The sequence below is a fragment of the Tympanuchus pallidicinctus genome, unplaced genomic scaffold (genome assembly GCF_026119805.1).
Source record: "Tympanuchus pallidicinctus isolate F22 unplaced genomic scaffold, pur_lepc_1.0 scaffold152, whole genome shotgun sequence".
NCBI lineage: Eukaryota > Metazoa > Chordata > Aves > Galliformes > Phasianidae > Tympanuchus > Tympanuchus pallidicinctus.
In genome coordinates, this window is record NW_026294672.1 from 43,998 (window position 1) to 66,927 (window position 22,930).

The window sequence follows — 22,930 nt, forward strand, 5'->3', positions numbered from 1 at the left end:
CGCTCTGAGCTCAGCGGTTCGGATGAGGGGAGGTAGGTGGTGCCGTGCTGTACTGCGCATGTGCAGGATGGCTGAGCCGAGCGCATGGCGGGAGCATTCAGAGCGCATGCGCAGTAGGCGGAATGGGCGAAACTATTGTGCGGTACTATGGGGGGGTGGGATGGACCATTGTACGGTGCTATGGGGGGGGGTGGGATGGACCATTGTACGGTGCTATGGAGAGTAGAAGGAGCCGTTGAGCTCTGTCATCCGTAAAGCTCAACGTAGTGCAGGTTGAGGGACCGTCGGTGTGAGGTGACAGAGGGTGTGCTGAGGGGGAGGGCACAGGGAGGTGGGATGGGATCTGGAATGGGGTTAAAGACACAGAGACAAGGTAGGGGCAGCGCTCCTCCCACCCTTTCCCCTTGCACTGTTCTCCCCCAGCACTGGGTAACCCCGTATCGGGGTGCAGGTTGGTGGGAGGCGATGCACGCAAACCCTGACCCCCCCCCCTCTCCAACACAGGGACTGAGCACCAGGAGATGCACGAAACGCTGCAGCATTAAACCCTGAGCCTATCCTCCCACCTGGCACCCCCCGCGCCCAACCTCAAACCACCGCTTCTGGAGCTGCAATGTGGGAATGGAACTTTTTCCCCCCCGGAAAGCGGCTGCCATGGACCCCATCGGCGCTCCATTAAAGCCCTCTGCAGGGCTTTCCCACACCGTGGCCCCGCCCACGAAGCCACGCCCACAAACGGCCAAGCCCCGCCTCCAGCACGCCCCCTGCGTTGCATTTCGTCATTGCTGCCGCTAGGGGCGCCGCAGCGCGAGGGTGAGTTGTGCTGCCCCCTTGCGGCCGTGCAGGGGATGCAGCGGCACGGCCGCGCAGTGGGCGGGGCTTGACCGGGGGGGGGGGGGGTCGCACGAAGTGGGCGGGGTTATGAGGCCACGCCCCCATCCCTCCGGCGGAGGTGGCGCTGCGTGAAGATGGCGGCGGAGCCGGGGCCGGGATCGGACCCGGAGCTGGAGGAGTTGCTGGAGAGTGAGCGGGGCTCCGTGGGGTCTGGGGGTACCGGGAGCGTGCGGGGGGGGCTGTGGGGTCGGGGGTAGTGGGGATATGGGGGGGCTATGGAGTCTGGGGGTACTGGAGCTATGGCGGGGCTGTGGAGTCGGGGGGTGCTGGAGGTATGGGGGGGCTATGGGACTCTGTTGGGCCTGGGGGTATTGGGGGTATGAGGGGGCGGTGGGGTCGGGGGGGTGCTGGAGTTATGGGGGCTGTGGGGTTGGGGGGTGCTGGTGTTATAGGGGCTGTGGGGTCGGGGGGGTGCTGGAGGTGTGGCGGGGCTATGGGACTCTGTGGGGCCTGGGGGTATTGGGGGTATGAGGGGGCGGTGGGGTCGGGGGGGTGCTGGAGTTATGGGGGCTGTGGGGTCGGGGGGGTGCTGGAGGTATGGGGGGGCTATGGGGGGGACTATGGGGCTCTGTGGGGTGTGGGGGCTGACTGTAGGCTTCTATGAGGCCGTGGGGGTTCTTTATGGTTCTGTGGGATTTGGGGCAGTTTAGAGGATTTTAGAAGAGCAGTGGGGCCTGGGGGGGCTATGGGGTGCTGAGGGGGGGGGGGGTTGGGGTTCAAGGCAGTTTGGGGGCTGCAGTGGGACTGGGGGGCACAGGGAGTTCTAGGGGTGTGGGGCAATTTGAGGGTGGGGGGTCTGTGGGGGGGGCAGTGATGCCTGGAAGAGGTTATGGGGCACTCAGGGATCCTGGAGGCTGCTGTGGAGCTGTGGATGGAGGGGGGGGGTATTGGGGGTCCAGCCGGGGCTGGGGGGGGTGCAGGACTCTGGGGGGCTGGGGTCGGTTATGGGGAGTTTAGGGGGGGGTTTAAGCAGGGGGCTGCAACCCACTGGGGCGGCTTGGGGGGTCTGGGGGTGAGGTGGGGTCTGGGGGGGGGTTATTGGGGTATGGAGCTGCAATGGGGCGGTGGGAGGTAGGGGGGCGGTGGGGCTCCTGGTCTGATGAACATTAGGGCACAGAGGGCTCCAGTGGGCGCTGGGGGGGGGGATTTGGGGCCACTGGGGGGGCTGTGGGGCAGTCTGAGGGCTGTGGGGGGGGTTGTGGAGGGGGTGGTCTTGGGGGGCTGTGGATGCGCTGCTTCTGATGGGGGGGGGGGGGGGCAGGGCTGTGGGGGGGGGTATGGCAGAATTGTGGGGCTGGGGGGGGGGAATCTGTGGGGCTGGGAGTCACCCCCTCACTGCACCCCCCCACACCAGGTGCCCTGGATGACTTTGAGAAGGCCCGGCCCGGCCCCCCCGCCCCCCCCCCCACCTCCCCACGTTCCTGGAGACCCCAACGCCGCTGAGAAGCCCCCCGGCGCCACAGCGCAGGTGAACCTTTGTGCATCGCATCCAGGGCTGCTGGAGGGGGGGGGGGGGGGGGGGGGGGTGCGCAGACCCCTCCCCACAGCTCTGACACCCCCCCCCCCAACCCCCCCTCCCAAAAGGAGTCGCTGTTCGCCTCGCAGGAGCGCTTCTTCCAGGAGCTCTTCGATGGCGAATTGGCCTCGCAGGCGACCGCTGAGTTTGAGCGCGCCATGAAGGAGCTGGCGGAGGAGGAGCCGCATCTGGTGGAGCAGTTCCAGAAGCTGTCGGAGGCGGCGGGGAGAGTGGGTCCGTGGGGGGGGGGTCAGAGGGGTTGGGGGGGGGCCAGGATCCTTGGGGGGGGGGGGAATCTTTCTATGGGGCACAGAGAGCTGGGGGTGGAGGGGGGAGTCTGTCTATGGGGCACAGAGCTGGGGGGGGAATCTTTCTATGGGGCACAGAGAGCTGGGGGTGGGGGGGAGTCTCTCTATGGGGCACAGAAAGCTGGGGGGGAGGGGGGGAGTCTATGGGGCACAGAGAGCTGGGGGGGGGTCTCTCTTTGGGGCACAGAGAGCTGGGGGGGGGAGTCTCTCTATGGGGCACAGAGAGCTGGGGGGGAGGGGGGGGAGTCTCTCTATGGGGCACAGAGAGCTGGGGGTTGGGGGGGGAGTCTCTCTATGGGGCACAGAGCTGGGGGGGGAGTCTCTCTATGGGGCACAGAGAGCTGGGGGTGGGGGGGGAGTCTCTCTATGGGGCACAGAGAGCTGAGGGGGGGGGAGTCTATGGGGCACAGAGAGCTGGGGGGGGTCTCTCTTTGGGGCACAGAGAGCTTGGGGTGGGGGGGAGTCTCTCTATGGGGCACAGAGAGCTGGGGGTGGGGGGGAGTCTCTCTATGGGGCACAGAGAGCTGGGACGCCCATGTGAGATCGGGATCATCTGTATAGGAATGGGGTTTTGAATAGGCTTTAGGAACTTGCTATGGGGCTGGAAACCCCTCCTCAGTGGGGCTGGGAACCCCCTCTATAAAGGCCCGGGGCACCCATGTGGGGTTGAGGAACCCCTGTGTAGGGCTGGAACTTCCTATAGGGCTGGTGAACATTAGGGCACAGAGGGCTCCAGTGGGTTCTAGGGGGGTTTTGGGGGGGGGCTGTGGGGCACTGGGAGAAGTCTGAGGGCTGTGGGGGGGCTGTGGGGGGGGGGGGGGGGTCTTGGGGAGCAGCCAATGAGGCTGGGATCCTCCCCCCATAGCACCAGGACCCCCCCCCCCCCTCCAGTTAGTTGGGATCGATCCATGGGGTCGGTGCCCCCCCACCATAGGGCTGGGAACCCCATGGAGAGCTGGGGCGCCCATGTGGGGCTGGGAGCTGTTATAAGAGGCTGCAACCCCCTATGGGGCTTGGGAACTTTCTATAAGGCTGCTTCCTTCTCCCTCCCCACCTATGGGGCTGGGACCCCCCTGTAGGTCCAGGGCTTCTCCACGGGGGGCTCTGCTGAGGTTGGGAATCTCCCTATGGGGCTGGGAATCCCCCTGTGGGGCTGGGAATCCCCCTATGGGGCTGGGAATCCCCCTGTGGGGCTGGGAATCCCCCTATGGGGCTGGGAATCCCCCTGTGGGGCTGGGAATCCCCCTATGGGGCTGGGAATCCCCATATGGGGCTGGGAATCCCCGTGTTGGCCTGGACCCCCCTGTGGGGTTGGGACGCTCCGTCATGGGGGGGCTGAGCCACCCCTGTAAGGCCGTCCCCAATGGGGACAATGGGACGTGGGCCCGATGGGGAGTGGGGGGCTGTGGGGTGGCAGGAAGGGGGGGGGTCGGAGTCCCACAGCCCTGTGGGGGAGTTGTGGGGTGGGATGAGACCCATGGGGGTATTATGGGATGGGAGGAGCGGGGCGGGCGGGGGTCCTGCAGGCCCTCAGGGGTTGTGGGGTGGGAGGTGGGGGTCCCGCAGCCCCTGCCCACCCCATCCCACCCCGCAGGCAGCGACGCCGCGTCCCAGCAGGAGTTCACCTCGTGCCTCAGGGAGACGCTGAGCGGCCTGGCCCGGAACGCCACCGACCTGCAGGTGGGGACGGGGGTCCCCAGCCCTGGTGTCACCGACCGCTGGTCTCAGTAATGTCACCACGTCCCCACGGGGCCTGGGGACACGGATTGAGGGCTGTCCCCAATTCCAGTTCCTGATGTCACCAGCCCTCCATGTCCCCACACGACTCGGTGACGTGGAACGAAGGGTGTCCCCAACCCTGGTCCCTGTTGTCACTGATGTCACTGTGTCCCCACAGGGCCTGGGGACATGGAAAGAGGGCTGTCCCCAATTCCAGTTCCTGATGCCACCAACCCCCCGTGTCCCCACATGGCTTGGTGACGTGCAATGAGGGCTGTCCCCAACCCTGGTTCCTGATGTCACTGTGTCCCCAACCCTGGTCCCTGGCATCGCTGATGTCACTGTGTCCCCACGGGGCCTGGGGACATGGATAGAGGGCTGTCCCCAGCTCCAGTTCCTGATGTCACCAGCCCTCCATGTCCCCACACGACTCGGTGATGTGGAACGAAGGGTGCCCCCAACCCTGGTCCCTGCTGTCACTGATGTCCCCAACCCCTGGTCTCCCCAATATCGCCGTGTCCCTGCAGGACCCAGGGCATGGATGGAGGGGTGTCACCAAGCCCTGCTGTCACCTGTGTCAGTCACCACGTCCCTGCATGGCCTGGTGGAACAAAGGGTGTCCCCAACCCTGGTCCCTGTTGTCACTGATGTCACTGTGTCCCCACAGGGCCTGGGGACATGGGCGGACGGCTGTCCCCAGCCCTGATGTCACCAACCCTCCATGTCCCCACATGGCTTGGTGACGTGGAATGAGGGCTGTCCCCAACCCTGGTCCATGGTGTCACTGATGTCACTGTGTCCCCACAGGGCTTGGGGACATGGATAGAGGGCTGTCCCCAGCCCTGATGTCACCACATCCCCACAGGACCTGGGCATACAGAGGGCTGTCCCCTGATCCCCGGTGTCCCCACGTCCTCGCGAGGCTCAGGGACGCCAACTGAGAGGCGCGCGTGTCCCCAATGTCCCCGCTGTCACCCGCAGGGCTCGGCAGCATCAGAGGAGGATCTGGCGAAGGCCATGGAAGGGCTGGGGCTGGAGGAGGGCAGCGGGGAGGGCGGCGTGCTGCCCGTGGTGCAGAGCGTGCTGCAGCACCTGCTGAGCCGTGACGTGCTCTACCCCTCGCTCAAGGAGATCACCGACAAGGTGAGGGGGGACAGCAGGGACAGAAAGGACAGCAGGGACAGAAGGGACAGCAGGGACAGAAAGGACAGCAGGGACAGAAGGGACAGCAGGGACAGGCTGCTCCTTGTCACTGTCACTGCACCCCAAGTGGCTGCAGCAGCACCAGGCAGTGCTGGGGCGCATGGTGGGGCGCTGCTGGTGGGAGGCTGGGGGGGAAAGGCTCTGGGGATGGGGACAGGTGGGGGGACTGGGGACAGCGGGGGCAGCGGGGACACCTCCTTGTTGTCACAGCACCCTGAGCGCCTGCACCGGGCAGCACTGGGGCACACAGTGGGGCGCTGCTGGTGGGGGGCTGGGGGGCGAAGGCCCTGGGGATGGGGACAGATGGGAGGACTGGGGACAGTGGGCGCAGCTCCTTGTCACTGTCACAGCACCCCGAGTGGCTGCAGCAGCACTGGGGCACACGGTGGGGCGCTGCTGGTGGGGAGCTGGGGGGTGAGGGTCCTGGGGATGGGGACAGCGGGGACACGTTGTTGTCACTGTCACAGCACCCTGAGCGCCTGCACTGGGCAGCACTGGGGCACACAGTGGGGCGCTGCTGGTGGGGGGCTGGGGGGCGAAGGCCCTGGGGAAGGGGACAAATGGGAGGACTGGGGACAGCAGGGGCAGCTGCTTGTTGTCACTGTCACAGCACCCCGAGTGGCTGCAGCGGCACTGGGCAGCACTGGGGCACATGGTGGGGCGCTGCTGGTGGGGAGCTGGGGGGCGAAGGCCTTGGGGATGGGGACAGTGGAGACACCTCCTTGTTGTCACAGCACCCTGAGCGCCTGCACCGGGCAGCACTGGGGCGCACGGCGCTGCTGGTGGGGGGCTGGGGGGCGAAGGCCCTGGGGATGGGGAAGGGGACAGATGGGAGCTGCTTGTTGTCACTGTCACAGCACCCCGAGTGGCTGCAGCGGCACTGGGCAGTGCTGGCGGACACGGTGGGGTGCTGCTGGGTGGGAGCTGGGGGATGAGGGTCCTGGGGATGGGGAAGGGGACAGATGGGAGGACTGGGGACAGCAGGGGCAGCTGCTTGTTGTCACTGTCACAGCACCCCGAGTGGCTGCAGCGGCACTGGGCAGCACTGGGGCACACGGTGGGGTGCTGCTGGTAGGGAGCTGGGGGGTGAGGGTCCTGGGGATGGGGACAGCGGGGACACGTTGTTGTCACTGTCACAGCACCCTGAGCGCCTGCACCGGGCAGCACTGGGGCACACAGTGGGGCGCTGCTGGTGGGGGGCTGCGGGGCGAAGGCCCTGGGGATGGGGACAGGTGGGAGGACTGGGGACAGCAGGGACAGCTGCTTGTTGTCACTGTCACAGCACCCCGAGTGGCTGCAGTGGCACTGGGCAGTGCTGGGGGGCACGGTGAGGTGTTGCTGGTGGGAGCTGGGGGGCGAAGGCCTTGGGGATGGGGACAGTGGAGACACCTCCTTGTTGTCACAGCACCCTGAGCGCCTGCACTGGGCAGCACTGGGGCGCACGGCGCTGCTGGTGGGGAGCTGGGGGGTGAAGGCCCTGGGGATGGGGAAGGGGACAGATGGGAGCTGCTTGTTGTCACTGTCGCAGTACCCCGAGTGGCTGCAGCGGCACCGGGCGGCGCTGCCGGAGGAGCAGTACGAGCGTTACCGGGCGCAGCACGGCGTCATGGGCCGCATCTGCCAGCAGCTGGAGGCCGAGCGACCCGAGGACAGCGAGGGGGACAGGAGGGCGCGCTTCGAGGCCGTGCTGGAGCTGATGCAGCAGGTGGGGACGTGGTGGGGGTGACAGGGGACGCGGGGCTGGCGGTGGGCGCTGATGGGGCGCTGCTCTTCTCCAGCTGCAGGAGCTGGGGCACCCGCCCAAGGAGCTGGCTGGCGAGGCGGTGAGTGTCCCCCCCTGTCCCCTGCTGTCCCTGGGGGTCTTTTCCATGTTGTCCCCAACTGTCCCCGGCTCTCGACCATCCCCGGTTGTCCCCAGCAGTCCCTACTTGTCCCTACAGGTCTCCCCAACTGTCCCCACGTGTCCCCCAGCTCTCAGCCATCCCAGCTGTCCCCTGCCGCCCCCCTGTTGTCCCCAACCCATCCCCACGGGTTCCCGGTTGTCCTTCAACCAACCATTCCCAGTTGTCCCCAACTGTCCCCAGCGGTTCCCGACTGTCTCCAATTGTCCCCTGCAGTCCCTGACTGTCCCCAGTTGTCCCCCAAATGTCTCTCATTGTCCCCAGTTTGCATTCCACTGTCCTCAGCCGTCCCTAATTGCCCTCCACCATCCCCAACTGTCCCCAATAATTGTCCCCAACTGTCCCCAACTGTCCCTCATTGCCTCCATCTCCATCCAACCCCATTTGTCCCCAACTGTCCCTCATTGCCTCCATCTCCATCCAACCCTCATTGTCCCCAATTGTCCCTCATCGCCTCCATCTCCATCCAACCCCAGTTGTCCCCAATTGTCCCTCATTGCCTCCATCTCCATCCAACCCCCGTTGTCCCCAACTGTCCCTCATTGCCTCCATCTCCATCCAACCCCAGTTGTCCCCAACTGTCCCTCATTGCCTCCATCTCCATCCAACCCCAGTTGTCCCCAACTGTCCCTCATGGCCTCCATCTCCATCCAACCCCAGTTGTCCCCAACTGTCCCTCATCACCTCCATCTCCAATCCAACCCCATTTGTCCCCAACTGTCCCTCATTGCCTCCATCTCCAATCCAACCCCATTTGTCCCCAACTGTCCCTCATCCCCTCCATCTCCAATCCAACCCCATTTGTCCCCAACTGTCCCTCATTGCCTCCATCTCCAATCCAACCCCAGTTGTCCCCAACTGTCCCTCATCACCTCCATCTCCAATCCAACCCCATTTGTCCCCAACTGTCCCTCATTGCCTCCATCTCCATCCAACCCCAGTTGTCCCCAACTGTCCCTCATTGCCTCCATCTCCATCCAACCCCCGTTGTCCCCAACTGTCCCTCATTGCCTCCATCTCCATCCAACCCCAGTTGTCCCCAGCTGTCCCTCATCACCTCCATCTCCAATCCAACCCCATTTGTCCCCAACTGTCCCTCATTGCCTCCATCTCCATCCAACCCCAGTTGTCCCCAACTGTCCCTCATTGCCTCCATCTCCATCCAACCCCCGTTGTCCCCAACTGTCCCTCATTGCCTCCATCTCCATCCAACCCCAGTTGTCCCCAGCTGTCCCTCATCACCTCCATCTCCAATCCAACCCCATTTGTCCCCAACTGTCCCTCATTGCCTCCATCTCCATCCAACCCCAGTTGTCCCCAACTGTCCCTCATTGCCTCCATCTCCATCCAACCCCCGTTGTCCCCAACTGTCCCTCATTGCCTCCATCTCCATCCAACCCCAGTTGTCCCCAGCTGTCCCTCATCACCTCCATCTCCATCCAACCCCCGTTGTCCCCAGCTGTCCCTCATCACCTCCATCTCCATCCAACCCCCGTTGTCCCCAACTGTCCCTCATTGCCTCCATCTCCATCCAACCCCACTTGTCCCCAACTGTCCTTCATTGCCTCCATCTCCAATCCAACCCCAGTTGTCCCCAACTGTCCCTCATTGCCTCCATCTCCATCCAACCCCATTTGTCCCCAACTGTCCCTCATTGCCTCCATCTCCATCCAACCCCATTTGTCCCCAACTGTCCCTCATTGCCTCCATCTCCATCCAACCCCAGTTGTCCCCAGCTGTCCCTCATCACCTCCATCTCCATCCAACCCCCGTTGTCCCCAACTGTCCCTCATTGCCTCCATCTCCAATCCAACCCCAGTTGTCCCCAACTGTCCCTCATCACCTCCATCTCCATCCAACCCCAGTTGTCCCCAACTGTTTCTCATTGCCTCCATCTCCAATCCAACCCCAGTTGTCCCCAACTGTCCCTCATCACCTCCATCTCCATCCAACCCCCGTTGTCCCCAACTGTCCCTCATTGCCTCCATCTCCATCCAACCCCAGTTGTCCCCAACTGTCCCTCATCGCCTCCATCTCCATCCAACCCCAGTTGTCCCCAACTGTCCCTCATTGCCTCCATCTCCATCCAACCCCATTTGTCCCCAACTGTCCCTCATGGCCTCCATCTCCATCCAACCCCAGTTGTCCCCCACTGTCCCTCATTGCCTCCATCTCCATCCAACCCCATTTGTCCCCAACTGTTTCTCATTGCCTCCATCTCCAATCCAACCCCAGTTGTCCCCAACTGTCCCTCATCACCTCCATCTCCATCCAACCCCCGTTGTCCCCAACTGTCCCTCATCACCTCCATCTCCAATCCAACCCCAGTTGTCCCCAGCTGTCCCTTCCCTTTCCTTGAGGGTCTGGGCACCCTATGGGGACGGTGCCCTTTGGGGACGTCCCACCTCGGGGGTGCTGAGCTGTCCCCATTCTCCTCCATCCCCGCTGTCCCCTGCAGCCCCCTGGCTTCAACCTGGACCTGGAGGGGCTGACTCTGCCCGAGGCCACCGGCGAGCAGTGCCTGGTGATGTGACAGCGACGTCCCCTCCCCGCTGCTGAGCGTTGAGGCCAGCCCCCGCCTCGTTAATTAGGGTCATTAACGCCCGATGTGAGGATGATGAGGACGAAGGAGAGGAGCGCGGCTGCGTGGGACGCGGAGCGGCGCTGGGTGCGGCGCTGGGTGCGGCGTCCCCGATGTCCCCCGATGTCCCCGTGGGGATGGGACGTCACTTTGAGGGCAGGAGGAGTCGGGTGCCGGGCTGGGGGGGACGTTCCTGTCCCCAACCCCACAGCGCTGTCCCCACGCGGGGGGACGAACCGCAGGCGGTGAGCGGCCGCCACGGCCCCAATAAAGGTGACGGCAACCGCGGCAGTGCCGCGTGGCGGAGCTCGTGGGACCCTGCAGTCACAGGGGGGGACCCTACAGCGACATCGGGGGGGACGCGACCCTACAATAACACAACAAGGGTCGTGGGGTGACCCTACATAACATAAGGGGGGGCCGTGACCCTAAGTGACACAATGGGGGTCACACAATACGATACGTGGGTCATACGATGCGATAACACGGGGTGACCCTACAATAACATGGCGGGGGGACACGTGACCCTACAATGACATGGGGTGACCCTACAATAACATGGCAGGGGGACACGTGACCCTACAGTGACATGGGGTGACCCTACAATAACATGGCAGGGGGACACGTGACCCTACAGTGACATGGGGTGACCCTACAATAACATGGCAGGGGGACACGTGACCCTACAGTGACATGGGGTGACCCTACAATAACATGGCAGGGGACACGTGACCCTACAGTGACACGGGGTGATCCTACAATAACATGGCAGGGGACACGTGACCCTACAGTGACATGGGGTGACCCTACAATAACATGGCAGGGGGACACGTGACCCTACAGTGACATGGGGTGACCCTACAATAACATGGCAGGGGACACGTGACCCTACAGTGACATGGGGTGACCCTACAATAACATGGCAGGGGGACACGTGACCCTACAATAATATGGGCTGATGTTATGATCATGGGGGAGGTCATGGAGTGACCCTATAATAACATAAGGGAGGACAGGACTCTACAGTAACACAAGGGTCATGGGGTGACCCTACAATGATGCAGGTGGGGAATGTGACCCTACAAAACTGTGGGGTGGCCCTACAGTGACACGGTAGGGGGACATGTGACCCTACAATGACACAGGGTGACCCTACAATGACATGGGATGATGTTATGATAGTGGGGGAGGTCATGGGGTGACCCTGCAATAACATAGGGGAGGACAGGGCTCTACAGTAACACAAGGGTCATGGGGTGGCCCTACAATTACACGGGAGGGGGGCTCTACACTAACATGGGGTGACCCTACAGTAACACCATGGGGAGCAGACGTGACCCTACAACGGTGCAGGGTGAGCATAGAGGAACGTGGGATGGTCTTGTGATCATGGGGGAGGTTATGGGGTGACCCTACAATGACATAAGGAGACCCATGGGGCGGCCCTGTGATAACACAAGTGGTGGATGTGACCCTACAAGAGCATGGGATGATGTTATGATAATGGGGGAGGCCATGGGGTGACCCTACAGTGACAGAAGGGGGGATGTGATCCTACAGTAACACAACAGGGGTTGTGGGGTGACCCTATAATAACATAAGGGAGGACAGGACTCTGCAGTAACACAAGGGTCATGGGATGACCTTACAATGATGCAGGTGGGGAATGTGACCCTACAAAACCGTGGGGTGGCCCTACAGTAACACGGTAGGGGGACATGTGACCCTACAATGACACGGGGTGACCCTACAAGAACATGGGATGATGTTATGATAGTGGGGGAGGTCATGGGGTGACCCTGCAATAACACAAGGAGGGCCAAGGAGTGACCCTACAGTAACAAGGAGACCTGTGGGGTGGCCCTATGGTAACACAGTTGGTGGATGTGACCCTACAGTAACACAGCAGGGGAATGGGATCCTACAGTAACATGGGGGGACCCTATAATGGCATGAGGTGACCCTACAATAACATGGGGGGACCCTACAATAACACAGGTGGGGAAAATGACCCTACAGTAACACAACAAGGGAATGGGACCCTACAATAACATGGGGGGACCCTACAATGACATGGGTCACCCTATAATGACATGGGGGGACCCTGCAATAACATGGGGGGACCCTACAATGACATGAGGTGACCCTACAATGACATGGGGTGACCCTACAATAACACAGGTGGGGAAAATGACCCTACAGTAACACAACAAGGGAATGGGACCCTACAATGACATGGGGGGACCCTATAATGACATGGGGGGACCCTGCAATAACACAAGCAGGGGAACGGGACCCTACAGTAACACAAGTGGGGATTGAGACCCTACAACAACATGGGGGACCCTACAGTAACACAAGTGGGGATTGAGACCCTACAACAACATGGGGGACCCTACAGTAACACAAGTGGGGATTGAGACCCTACAACAACATGGGGGACCCTACAGTAACACAGGTGGGGATTGAGACCCTACAAAAACATGGGGGACCCTACAGTAACATGGGGGGAGGGGGAAGCAGGAGGTCACGTGAGAACAGCGCCACGCGCGGGGCGACCTTCGACCCGACCGCAACACAACGGGAGGGGGCGCGGCCTCCGTTGCCGTGGCGACGGCGGGGCGGGGAGCGGGTGGTACCGCGGTGTCGCACAGCGGCCGGTGCCGTAGAAGGAGACGCGGTGCCGTAAAGCGCGCCGCGCTGCCGTAAAGGACGCCGCGCTGCCGTAAAGCATCTGGAGGCGGTGCACTGAGATGGCGACGATTGGGCTCAGGGCCGGCGGAGGGGGAGCAGTTGGGGAACACGGGGCTCGCGCCTGAGCGTTGGCCGGGAACGGCAGCGAAAGGGTCTGTGCGGGACCGCCGAGCGGGGAGGGGTCGTTCTTTCCCCTCTTATCTTTGCCGGTTGCGGTTGGGCCCGGTTTTGCGGCCTGCTCCCCCCTCCCCCCCCCCCCGCCTGAGGCCTAGTGAGCCCCGAGGCCCCTGCGGGCCCCTGCTGGGGGGCCGGGTGCGCTGTGCGGTAACCGCGTCCTGGGGGGGTGGCCGTCTGACCCCAGGGGGTCCCTCGGGGGTCACTGCCGCTTTACGGGGGTGCAGAAGGGGTCCCTGGGCCCTGCGTGTGGCCGTTGCCCTTATGAAGGGGCGCCCTGCTCTTCTCAGGGGGGTCCGTGTTATTTTAGGGGGGGGGTCCCCGGTGTCCCTCGGAGGATGTTGCTCTTTTTGGGGGGGGGGGTGTGCAAATGGGATCCCCGTTCCCCCCCCCGCGGGGCCATTGCCCTTTTGAGGGGGGAATCCGTGCTGTTCCCTGAGGGTTTCCCCCTTCTTTGGTTGGGGCGAGGGGGTACGTGGTGCCCCTCGGGGGTCACTGCACTTCTAGGGTGGGTGCAGGAGGGGTCCCTGCCGCTCCCCGTGGGGCTGTTGTCCGTTTGGGGGGAGGCCCTGCTCTTCCCAGCGATTCACTGTGCCTTGAGAAGGGCACAGAGGAGGCCTCCCTGCTGCCTGCCTTCCCCTCCCCACTCCCTGTATACGCTGACCCTTTGGGAGGGGTCCCTGCTACCCCCATGGCAACGTTGTGCCTTTGAGGTTGGGGTCCGTGGTCATCGCCGTGTCCCTCGGGGATTGCTGTACCTTTGGGGAGGGGGCACAAAAATGGGGATCCTTGCTTCTCCACGGGGGTGCCTCTGGGGTGCTCTATGCAGGGACTCCTTGCTACCCCACCCAGGGTGCCCTGCATCTTTTGGGGAGGGGGGTGGGCACCATTGCTCTTCCTAAGGGGTCAGCCCCTCCGTAGGAAGTGTCCCTGCTTTGCCTGGGGAGGGGGTCAGAGTGCTTTTTGTAGGGACAGAAAGGAATCCGTGCTCCCCCCAGGTCCTTCCGTGCCCCCCCCCCATGAGGCATAGTGCCTTTTGGGAGTTCTGGGAGAGAGAGGGGGGGTCCCTGCTACCTATAGAGCATCTGTGCCTGTTCTGGGGGAAGCTGAGAGGGCATCTTTGCTGCTCCATGGAGATCCTCCAACCCTATTTGAGAGCTCCTGGGGTCAGGGGGTCTGGAGGAGGTGGGGGGGGAAAGGGGGGGGGGTCCTTTCTCCTTTATGGGAAACATTCCAGGGATCCTTGTGTCCCCAGGACAGGACCCTCTGCGTGGGGCTGTTGTCTCTGTTGCACTCAGATCCTGTTTCTGTAAACCCAAAGGCCCTTGGGGGGGGGGGACGGGGGGCAGCGGGGGTCCCTTCCACCCCCAGAACGCCATCATCCCATCGAGGGGCTACTGGGGCTCCCCCCCAACCCCCGTGTCCAACCGTTATCCACTGTGTGGCTTTGTCACCCCCTCCTTTCCAGGACTGTCACCTTTGTCCCCGTGGCGCTGCGGTGCTGGGACGGCTGTCCCCGGTTCCCTACCCTGCCAGGCCTTCACCCTTCCTCTGCTTGCAGGTGAGTCGGGCACTGGGCAGAGCCTCCCAGTAAAGGCTCCAAACTGGGAGATGGGAGCTTACTGGAGAGGCTGTTTGCGATGGGCAGGTTGTGCTCCTTGGGGTCTGTCCGTCCGTCTGTCCTTCCTTCCTTCCCGTGCGTTGATTTTTGGAGCCGTGTCGGTGCTGATCTCCGTTGTGACGCCGGATTCCTGGTGTCAGCTCACGGCAGGGAGCTCCCGGCTCCTCATATGGGGGGGTTTCCCCATTCTTGGCCACCTCCCCCAGCCCCAATTCCTCTCAGTGAGGTGGAGCCCCCGTCCTCACGGTCTCTGGATGGGAAGGGGGAGATGCAGGGTGCTGAGGAGCTCATTACCTGCAGTTAATTAGGAGCACGGTTGCACTGTCCTGTATTTCCCTTGCTCAGCCACTCAGAAAACAGTGGGGCACTGGCTATGGGGTTTTGCTGTGGGAGAGCAAATAGGGATAGAAGGGGGCCTGTGGGGCAGCAGGGCACTAACTGTGGGATATTGCTCTGAGACTGCAAACAGGGGGGCACAGGGGGGGTCTGTGGGGCAGTAGGACCCTGGGTCTGGGCTATTGCTAGGGAGGACACGAGGGGGTCTGTAGGATGGCGGGGCCCTGGGGACGGGGGTGGCTGTGTGGCAGCCCCACGGACGGACGCTGCGTCCCCACGGAGGTGCTGTGGGTCACTGTGCTGATGGGCTCACGATGCTGCGATCCGGGGGGGAGAGGTGGGAATTGCTGATCTCCCTTTAATTGCGAGTGGGAAGCTGCTTCATTAACGTCATCAGCGGGGACTGGAAGCTCTGTCATGATCCAAACCTCTCCAGATCTCTCAGCACGAGGGGGGGGGATTCCCCAAGCGTCGGCCAACCGGAGGCTCCCCCCCATCACCCCACAAGGGGGGATTTGGGTGCCGTGGGTCGGTGGGGTTTTCTATGGGGACTGAGCTACCTGCTGGCCCCGGAGCCGCCCCACACTGCGAGCTGCCGCCGTCCGGCCCCGATGAGAGAACTTTCCTTAAATAGAAGAGGCTGAAAGGAACCCGGCGCAACACGTGTGCTCGGCACCGGCAGCGCCAAGGCCACGAGGCTGCGGCTCGGGGTTGGGGGGGGGGTTGGGTTGGAAGCGGGGCCGAGGGGCTCTCGCTTGTGGGTGTCTGCTCTTTTCTTGTTTTTAATGTCTGCTTGCTCCTTATTTGTGTATCCCAAACGCAGCCAGGCCGCCCGGCGGGGCCGTGTGGTGTTTATAGAGCTGTGTAAATCTGCGGGGAGGAGTTTGGGGATGGAGCGGCTGTGAACGCTCCCATTGCCGGCGCTGTGCAGCCGCTCGCTGCCGCTGTGACCCGGTGTTGATGTTGCCAGCACCCGCGAGCTGCTGGAGCGGCTGGTGGCTGCGTGTGAAGCTGGGGGTGGGGGGGGAACGGCCCCAGAGAGCCCGTTGTTGTGGGATGAGCTCAGGAGGCGGTGGCGGCTCGGTGCCGAGGCGGCCGGGCTGTGGCATGCGGAGGGATATTTATAGGGCCTTCGCAGGGGTGCCGTGAGCATGTGAGGCGTTCAGGGCTGATCCTGTCCAGATGCAGCGTCCGGGGCAGCGCAGAACCCGCGTGTCGGTGCCTGGGAGGGGAGCCGGGCCGCGGGACGGGGCGCTGCTGTGGGGCTGCTGATGGGCGCCCGTCCATCGGCTGGATCAGAGCGAGGCCCCGTTCGGGGCGTGCTGTGGGGCCTGGTGACCTCCAGCGGGGCCGAGCGGCGTCCCGATGATCGCCTGAGGATCGCCTGAAGCATCGCTGCAGCTCGGGGAGGTGGGAGCGACCGCTTTGGTGCCGCGGTTGTGCCGTAGCCCCGCACCTCCGGCAGGTGACTCCTCAGCTCCGCGCTGCGCCGTTCCCGCAGGGCCCCTTTCCATCCCTGTCACCACCCTGAGCCGCAGCTTTTTGGGGGCGGCCCGGGGGTTTCTTTTCCTCCTCCCTGCGGTGATGCCTTGGGGTCGGGGCTCCTTCCAGCCCACAGCGCGTGACGAGGAGCTGCTGGCGTTGCGTCTCACGGCGAGCAGAGCCGGCACGGGACCGCGGGGATGCGCTCCTGCTGCCGGTGCGGAGCATCTGCCCCTGGGTGATGAGTCTCACAGCCCCACGTGGAGAAGATGGCAGAGTTGTGGCCGTGCTCCTCCTCCTTCAGCGTCCTCCAGCGTGCTGCTCGCCACCACGAGCTCAGGGGTCGGCTCGCTTTGTTTCCAAGTGAAGCTCTGTCCCCTCATGTGGCTGGGTGAGAGGTGAAGTCGGGCTCATTACTCCATGCTGGATTGGTTTCCTCTGGGAAGCGAGTTCCTTGCAAAGGAATTGCAAAGGTTTGCAAGGACCTTGCAGAGGTTTGGCACGGTCCCTCACAGGCTTCTTCTGGGGAAACTGGCTGCCCGTGGTCTGCACAGACACTGCATTGGGTAAGGAAATGGCTGCAGGGCCGTGCCCAGCAGGACGTGGTGAGCGGAGTGAAGTCCAGCTGGCGACCCGTTTCAAGTGGAGTCTCCCAGGGCTCGGTGCTGGGGCCCATCTCCTTTAATATCTCCCTTGATGACCTGGATGAGGGCATTGAGGGCACCCTCAGTTTGCAGATGGCACCGAGCTGGGAGGTGGTGTGGATCTGCCTGAGGGCAGGGCGGCCCTTCAGAGGGATTCAGACAGGCTGGGCTGAGGTGAACGGGATGAGGTTCAGCAGGGCCAAGTGTCGGCTGCTGCACTTTGGGCACAACAACCCCATGCAGCGCTGCAGGCTTAGGGATGAGCGGCTGGATGAGTGTGAAGAAGAGAAGGAGCTGGGGGTGCTGGTTGATGCTGGGCTGAACAGGAGCCCACAGGGTGCCCAGGTGGCCAAAGGGCCAACGGCATCCAGGCCTGCATTGGAAACGGTGCAGCCAGCAGGAGCAGGGAGGTGAGCATCCCCTGCACCCAGCTCTGGGGAGGCCGCACCTCCAGTGCTGTGTTCAGTTTTGGGCTCCTCACTGCAGGAAAGACATTTGAAGCCCTGCAGCGTGCAGAGAAGGGCAAGGAAATGGTGAGGGGTCTGGAGCACAAAGATGAGGAGCGGCTGAGGGAGCTGGGGTTGTTCAGCGTGGAGAAGAGGAGCTCAGGGGAGACCTGACTGCACTCCTGAAGGGAGGCTGGGGTGAGGAGGGCTTTGGCCTCTTCTCCCAGGCAACGAGCAGCACACGGGGCAATGGCCACAAGTTGTATCAGAGGAGGTTGAGGTTGGACATAAGGAAGAACTCTTTCTCTCGGAGAGCGGTCAGGACTGCAATGGCTGCCCAGGGAGGTGGTGGAGGCGCCGACCCTGGCAGCGTTCATGAGGCGCCTGGATGAGGAGCTGCGTGATGTGGTTTGGTGGTGATGTGGTTATGATGTGGTTACGTGGTGGAGGCTGTGGTGATGAGGAAACGGTTGGGCCGGATGATCTTGCAGGTCGTTTCCAACCTTGTGATTCTATGATTCTATGATTCCTTGCTGCTCACCTCTGTGAATGACAGATCAGAGCGGGTGATTCTGCAGAGGAAGCCCCCTCCTGAGGGACGAAATGCAAACGCTGCTCCCTCTGTGGGCGCTGAGGCTCTCCCAGCTGCAGTTGTGCAGCTCTGGGATCCCTGATGTGACGGAGCCACGCAGGGCTCTTTGTGCTGGAGGAGGCAGCGCTTTGTGGCCGGAGGCTGAGCTGTGGGTTGGGGTCCTCAGGGGGCAGGGCTGTGACCCGGTGGCAGCAGATGTGCTCAGGATGAGCCCCCGGACCCCCACGATGAGTGTGGTTGGCTCGGAGCATTCAGCCTTTGTGCTGCTGCCCGGGGCTGGTGTTAATTCCTGGTTAATCTCGGTTTGTAATCGGAGTTAATGATGGCCCAGCTTTGGCTTTGCCCTCTCTGTAAACGGGGAGCTGAAAGCGCTCGGCCTATAAGCAGGAGGGGGGCACTGAGGGAGCAAAACATCCCTGAAATGGTTTTGTTTTTCTCCCCTCCTTTACCTGCGCTGCTCGCGTCTCCCCGCTGTGTCTCCCCGGCTCTGAGCTGGGCTTTGGCTTTGGGCTGCACTCGGTGCCGGGTTGGGATGTGCTGCGTCCATCCGTGGGGAAGCATCGCCTTCTGATGCGGTGTCTGCTGCACCCTGTGCAGAAATGATTTCTCTTTGCCCTGGTGGCCCCTTGTTGGGAAGGGGAGAGCGCTGAGCGTGGGAAGGGGCTTCAAGACCTTAAAAGTTCCCCCTGGAGCAGCTTGTGGGCTGCAGGCGCTGAGATGGACGGGGAAACCCAGCGCTCCTCGTGCTCCAGGTGTCAGGGGAAGCAGCGCAGGGCGCCGGGCTGCCCTGTGGGGTTTGTGGGGTCAGAGTCCATCGCTGGGGGAGAGCGGCTGGGCTTCACAGGGGACGTGGGGTGGTGGAGCTGTGGGGTGGTGGAGCTGTGGGGTGGTGGAGCTGTGGGGTGGTGGAGCTGTGGGGTGGTGGAGCTGTGGGGTGGTGGAGCTGTGGGGTGGTGGAGCTGTGGGGTGGTGGAGCTGTGGGGTGGTGGAGCTGTGGGGTGGTGGAGCTGTGGGGTGGTGGAGCTGTGGGGTGGCTGAGTGCTCGCACTGTGTGCCTTTGTGTTTTAGGACAGCGTGGTCCCCGCGGCAGGGGCCGCTCCAGCTCCTGCTTTCTCCCTCTCTTGCCTTCAGGGGAAGCACGCAGCGAGAAAGGAGATGTCGGATAAAGGGAGCAGCATGGACGGAAAGACGGACATCGCGAATGGTGAAGGCAGGGGAAGCTCAGCCCCAGGGGAGCAACGTGGGGAGCAGAGCGGGGGAGACGGAGCTGGGGGAGACAGAAAGAGGGACCGAGGCCGCGTGGGGTCTGGCTCTGCGGGCTGCTGCTGGGTGCAGAGCAGAGGCTGGGGGGTCAGGGCTCGCTCTGGCCACCTCAGCTCCCTGTCACGGGGCCGCGTGCCGGCGTGCAGGGGACGGATGGGGTGGAAAGAGCAGGTGGGCCGGGACGTCTCGGAGCTCACGGCACTGTCTGTGCGGTGCAGGCAGCCTGTCCAGCAGCCCGGAGGAGATGTCAGCCGAGGAGGGCCGAGAAATTTCTTCCGGCATCGAGGTGGAGGCGTCCGACGTCAGCCTGAGCCTCACTGGAGACGACGTGGGGCCCAACCGCACCAGCACAGAGAGCCGCGACACCGACACCGAGAGCTCGGCGGAGGAGAAGGACTCTGACAGCATGGACGACACGGGCCACTACTCCATCAACGAGGAGTCGCGCACCCTCGACTGCTCGCACTCGGAGGAGGAGGAGGAGGAGGAGGAAGAGGAGGAGCAGCGATCCCACCGCCGCGCTCAGCGCAAACGTGCCAACCACGACCGAGATTCCTCGGACGACGAGCAGGCGCTGGAGGACTGGGTGTCCTCGGAGACCACGGCGCTGCCGCGGCCCCGCTGGCAGGCCATCCGCGCCCTGCGGGACAGGGAGCTGGGCTCCAGCCCCCGCTTCGTCTACGAGGCCTGCGGGGCCCGGCTCTTCGTGCAGCGCTTCCGCCTGCAGCACGGCCTGGAGGGCCACACGGGCTGCGTCAACACGCTGCACTTCAACCAGAGGGGCACGTGGCTGGCCAGCGGCAGCGACGACCTCAAAGTGGTGGTGTGGGACTGGGTGCGGAGGCGGCCGGTGCTGGAGTTTGAGAGCGGCCACAAGAGCAACGTCTTCCAGGTGAGCAGCTCCCGCTCCGGTCTCTCTGGGTGCTGCATCCACCCCGCGGGGTCAGGGCCTGATTTCCCTGCCTGCTGCTGCTGTGCGGGGCAGCAGAAGGGGCTTTTCTCCAAGCTGGGGGCTGTCGAAGCCTCTCGAAGGCTCCAAAGTCGGGCTGGGGGCCGCTCAGCTTTGCCGCTGTGCCCGGAGCCCCCGGCCGGTGCTGCTGCTGTTGATCCCGGTGCCGGAGGAGCAGCGTTCCGACGGTGCTGCGCTGTGCCGCGGCTCTGCCGCCGCCAGAGGGGGCCCGGACAGCCGGCCTCACCGCGGGATGCCAGGACTGCGATCCTTGCCGTGTCTCCTCCGGGTTCTCCCAAAAGAGCCAGGATGGTTTCTCGACCCTCCAGCTGCGCCTCTAAAGATCTAATCCTCATTGCTCCTCAGACTCGGCTGTGAGCCCTCACCCTCTGCTTGCTGTCTTCCAGGCCAAGTTCCTCCCCAACAGCGGTGACTCCACGCTGGCCATGTGTGCTCGGGACGGGCAGGTGCGGGTGGCTGAGCTCTCGGCCACGCAGTGCTGCAGGAGCACCAAGCGTGTGGCACAGCACAAGGGAGCTTCTCACAAGGTGAGCCCTCAAAATGGGCTGGGGGCACGGGGGGGGGCTGAGGAGGGCCTTGTTGTGCTGCCTGGCGGAGCAGCACGCAGCCGTGGGGCGTCGAGGGCGCGGGGATGTGGGGTGGGTTATGGGGAGAAAGGGATTCGAGTGCATTGTTGGGTGAAAAGGGAACCAATGCCCGAGTATTTATCTTACAGCTGGCCCTAGAACCGGATTCTCCATGCACTTTCCTATCAGCAGGTGAAGATGCTGTCGTCTTCACCATTGATCTGCGACAAGACCGGCCTGCCTCGTGAGTATCCCCCTCCTGCTGCAGGTGGGGATCTGTGGGCTGTGGGTCTCTGCCCCATAACCGTCGTGTCGGTGTTTGGATGCCCGCTTTCCTGCTGGACGTGCAGCATTTGGGGGCTGTGACGGCACTGAGGGGCACTGGGAGGTGATCAGAGAGATTCTGCTGCTTAGCAGGAGCAGCGTTGGGACCCCGGGCGGGTTTGGTGTCGCTGTGGCTGCAGTCCTCATTAATGAGTCTGCAATTAAACCTTGTCCTCCACCAGTGTGGAGCGCAGGTAGGGAGCAGCAGCGCTGCTGCTGTGTGTCCCCACGCAGCCCCTGTGCTGGCAGCTCGCTGTGTCCCCACCTCAACTCATCACACGGGCGCTATCCCAATTAATCAAAAACCAGTAATGAAGGAGCAGAGAGTTTGGCCCTTTCTGACAACCCTCCAAATCAGGGCGGCCGTCTGGGCCTGGATTCGGGGCGCTTCTCCAGCACAGCGCAGTGTTATTCCAGAGCTGATCCTGCTTAGAGCACAGAGCTGCGCAGCTCAGCTGCTGGAGCTCCGCTTTTATTTCTGTGCACGAGGGCTTTTGTCTGCAGCCCCGAACGCATCTGTTTCATAACCAGGACAAGAGCAGCTTTGCAGCTTGCTGTTCCCTCCCCAGGATGCTGCTTGGGTTTGTGTGCCGAAATATTTTCCTGGGGGGGGGGGGGAGGGAGGGGAAGGGAGGCAGTGTGTCAGATTCCGCTCAATCTGGGCCTCGTTACAGCGAGACGGGTGGGGAGAAACAACAGCAGAGGGTTTTGGCTTTGGAGTTCATCTGATCCCTGCTCTCTCTGCTGCCGGCCCGGCTCTGCTGGGCCGTGAAACCCTTTGGATGCTTTCGGAGCCCGACGCCAGGGGATGATTTCACTGCGCTGTTTGACTCACAGGCAGCTCGGTTTGGAAGCTGCGGTGCTTGGGAGGTTTTGTGTGCGTGTGCTTTTTGTCTGAGCTCACGCCGCTCCTGCGTTTCCCATCTGGGCCCTGTTTTGGAATCCAAGGTGGATTTTTCTCTCGGCCGTTGTTGCTGTTATTCCCTGTCTCTTAAAGGAAACTGGTGGTGACGAAGGAAAAGGAGAAGAAGGTGGGGCTGTACACCATCTTCGTGAACCCAGCCAACACCTACCAGTTTGCTGTGGGAGGCAGAGATCAGTTTGTGAGGTGAGTGGGAGCCCCCCCAGCAGCGCTGCGGTCCTTAATGCCTGCAAAGCCCGCTCTCCTGTAAGCAGCACCAAGACCAGCGGGATTAACGGAGGGATTTGGATCCGTGGAGGTTTAGCACTGGGATCCGCTGCCAAGCCCTGCTCTCCCTTCCCCCGGAGGCAGTGATTCTCTTAGCCTTAACGAGCTTCTGAGCCATCTTCTCTCCGTCCTCAGCTGCCTGGCCAGGCCTGGTGCGCTTTGGAGCTGAGATGGAGCTCGGGGAAGGTCTTTGTTTCAGCGAGACTGGGCTCCCTAATCCCAGCCCCCCTCCCTTCCCCTGCTGCAGCAATTAAAATCTCCCTGCGCTCACATAATGGCCAGCACTGGGACGACCCCACAGCTCTGGCTGCTCCGTCCCCGCGGCGCTGCGGATTCGCCCAGCTGAACCCTTCCCCACGGCCGCCTCTCCCGCACTGCCTGCCATCCTCTGCCCATCAGCAGCTGCTGGGATCCAAGCTGCTCTCCCCTCGTGCCATCGTCCCCCCGCTGCGCTGCCCTCGGAGGCGCTCAGGGCTCCGTTTTGAGGCACAGACCCTCGTTGCTTCG

The 22,930-nt window shown here is 63.1% G+C and overlaps 2 protein-coding genes and 1 long non-coding RNA gene across 6 annotated transcripts; 2 read left to right on the forward strand and 1 right to left on the reverse strand.

Moving 5' to 3' along the window:
- Positions 1-934: 934 nt before the first annotated feature.
- PEX19 (peroxisomal biogenesis factor 19) lies at positions 935-10,428 on the forward strand. Its single transcript, XM_052676563.1, is given in 9 exon segments — positions 935-1,023; positions 2,249-2,334; positions 2,336-2,362; positions 2,479-2,644; positions 4,313-4,398; positions 5,419-5,580; positions 7,169-7,345; positions 7,419-7,463; positions 10,000-10,428. Coding segments are annotated over 9 exon segments (879 nt in total). The 5' UTR covers positions 935-968; the 3' UTR covers positions 10,075-10,428.
- LOC128077422 (uncharacterized) lies at positions 9,124-9,572 on the reverse strand. The gene is made up of 2 exons (XR_008205000.1): positions 9,478-9,572; positions 9,124-9,245 (listed from the first exon to the last, which is right to left on the reverse strand). It is a non-coding gene; the product is annotated as an uncharacterized LOC128077422 (long non-coding RNA).
- A 2,412-nt stretch (positions 10,429-12,840) lies between the features above and the next one.
- Positions 12,841-22,679, forward strand: DCAF8 (DDB1 and CUL4 associated factor 8). 4 transcript variants are annotated; one of them, XM_052676543.1, is made up of 7 exons: positions 12,841-12,968; positions 14,459-14,551; positions 19,180-19,321; positions 19,593-20,266; positions 20,731-20,871; positions 21,060-21,154; positions 22,232-22,679. In XM_052676543.1, exons 3-7 carry the CDS (start codon positions 19,267-19,269, stop codon positions 22,344-22,346), a joined length of 1,080 nt encoding a protein of 359 aa, XP_052532503.1. In that variant the 5' UTR covers positions 12,841-12,968; positions 14,459-14,551; positions 19,180-19,266; the 3' UTR covers positions 22,347-22,679. The 4 variants fall into 4 exon arrangements, with proteins under 4 accessions (XP_052532503.1, XP_052532505.1, XP_052532502.1 ...); XM_052676545.1 differs by having other exon boundaries at positions 19,180-19,315; XM_052676542.1 differs by having other exon boundaries at positions 19,243-19,321.
- The last annotated feature ends 251 nt before the right edge of the window (positions 22,680-22,930 follow it).

Excerpts from the sequence above, each read along its gene's own strand:
- DCAF8 (XM_052676543.1), top strand. The coding sequence starts at position 19,267 with ATGTCGGATAAAGGGAGCAGCATGGACGGAAAGACGGACATCGCGAAT. Across the intron at positions 19,322-19,592 it reads GGACATCGCGAATGGTGAAG|GCAGCCTGTCCAGCAGCCCG; the intron begins GCAGGGGAAGCT and ends TGTGCGGTGCAG. Across the intron at positions 20,267-20,730 it reads ACAAGAGCAACGTCTTCCAG|GCCAAGTTCCTCCCCAACAG; the intron begins GTGAGCAGCTCC and ends GCTGTCTTCCAG.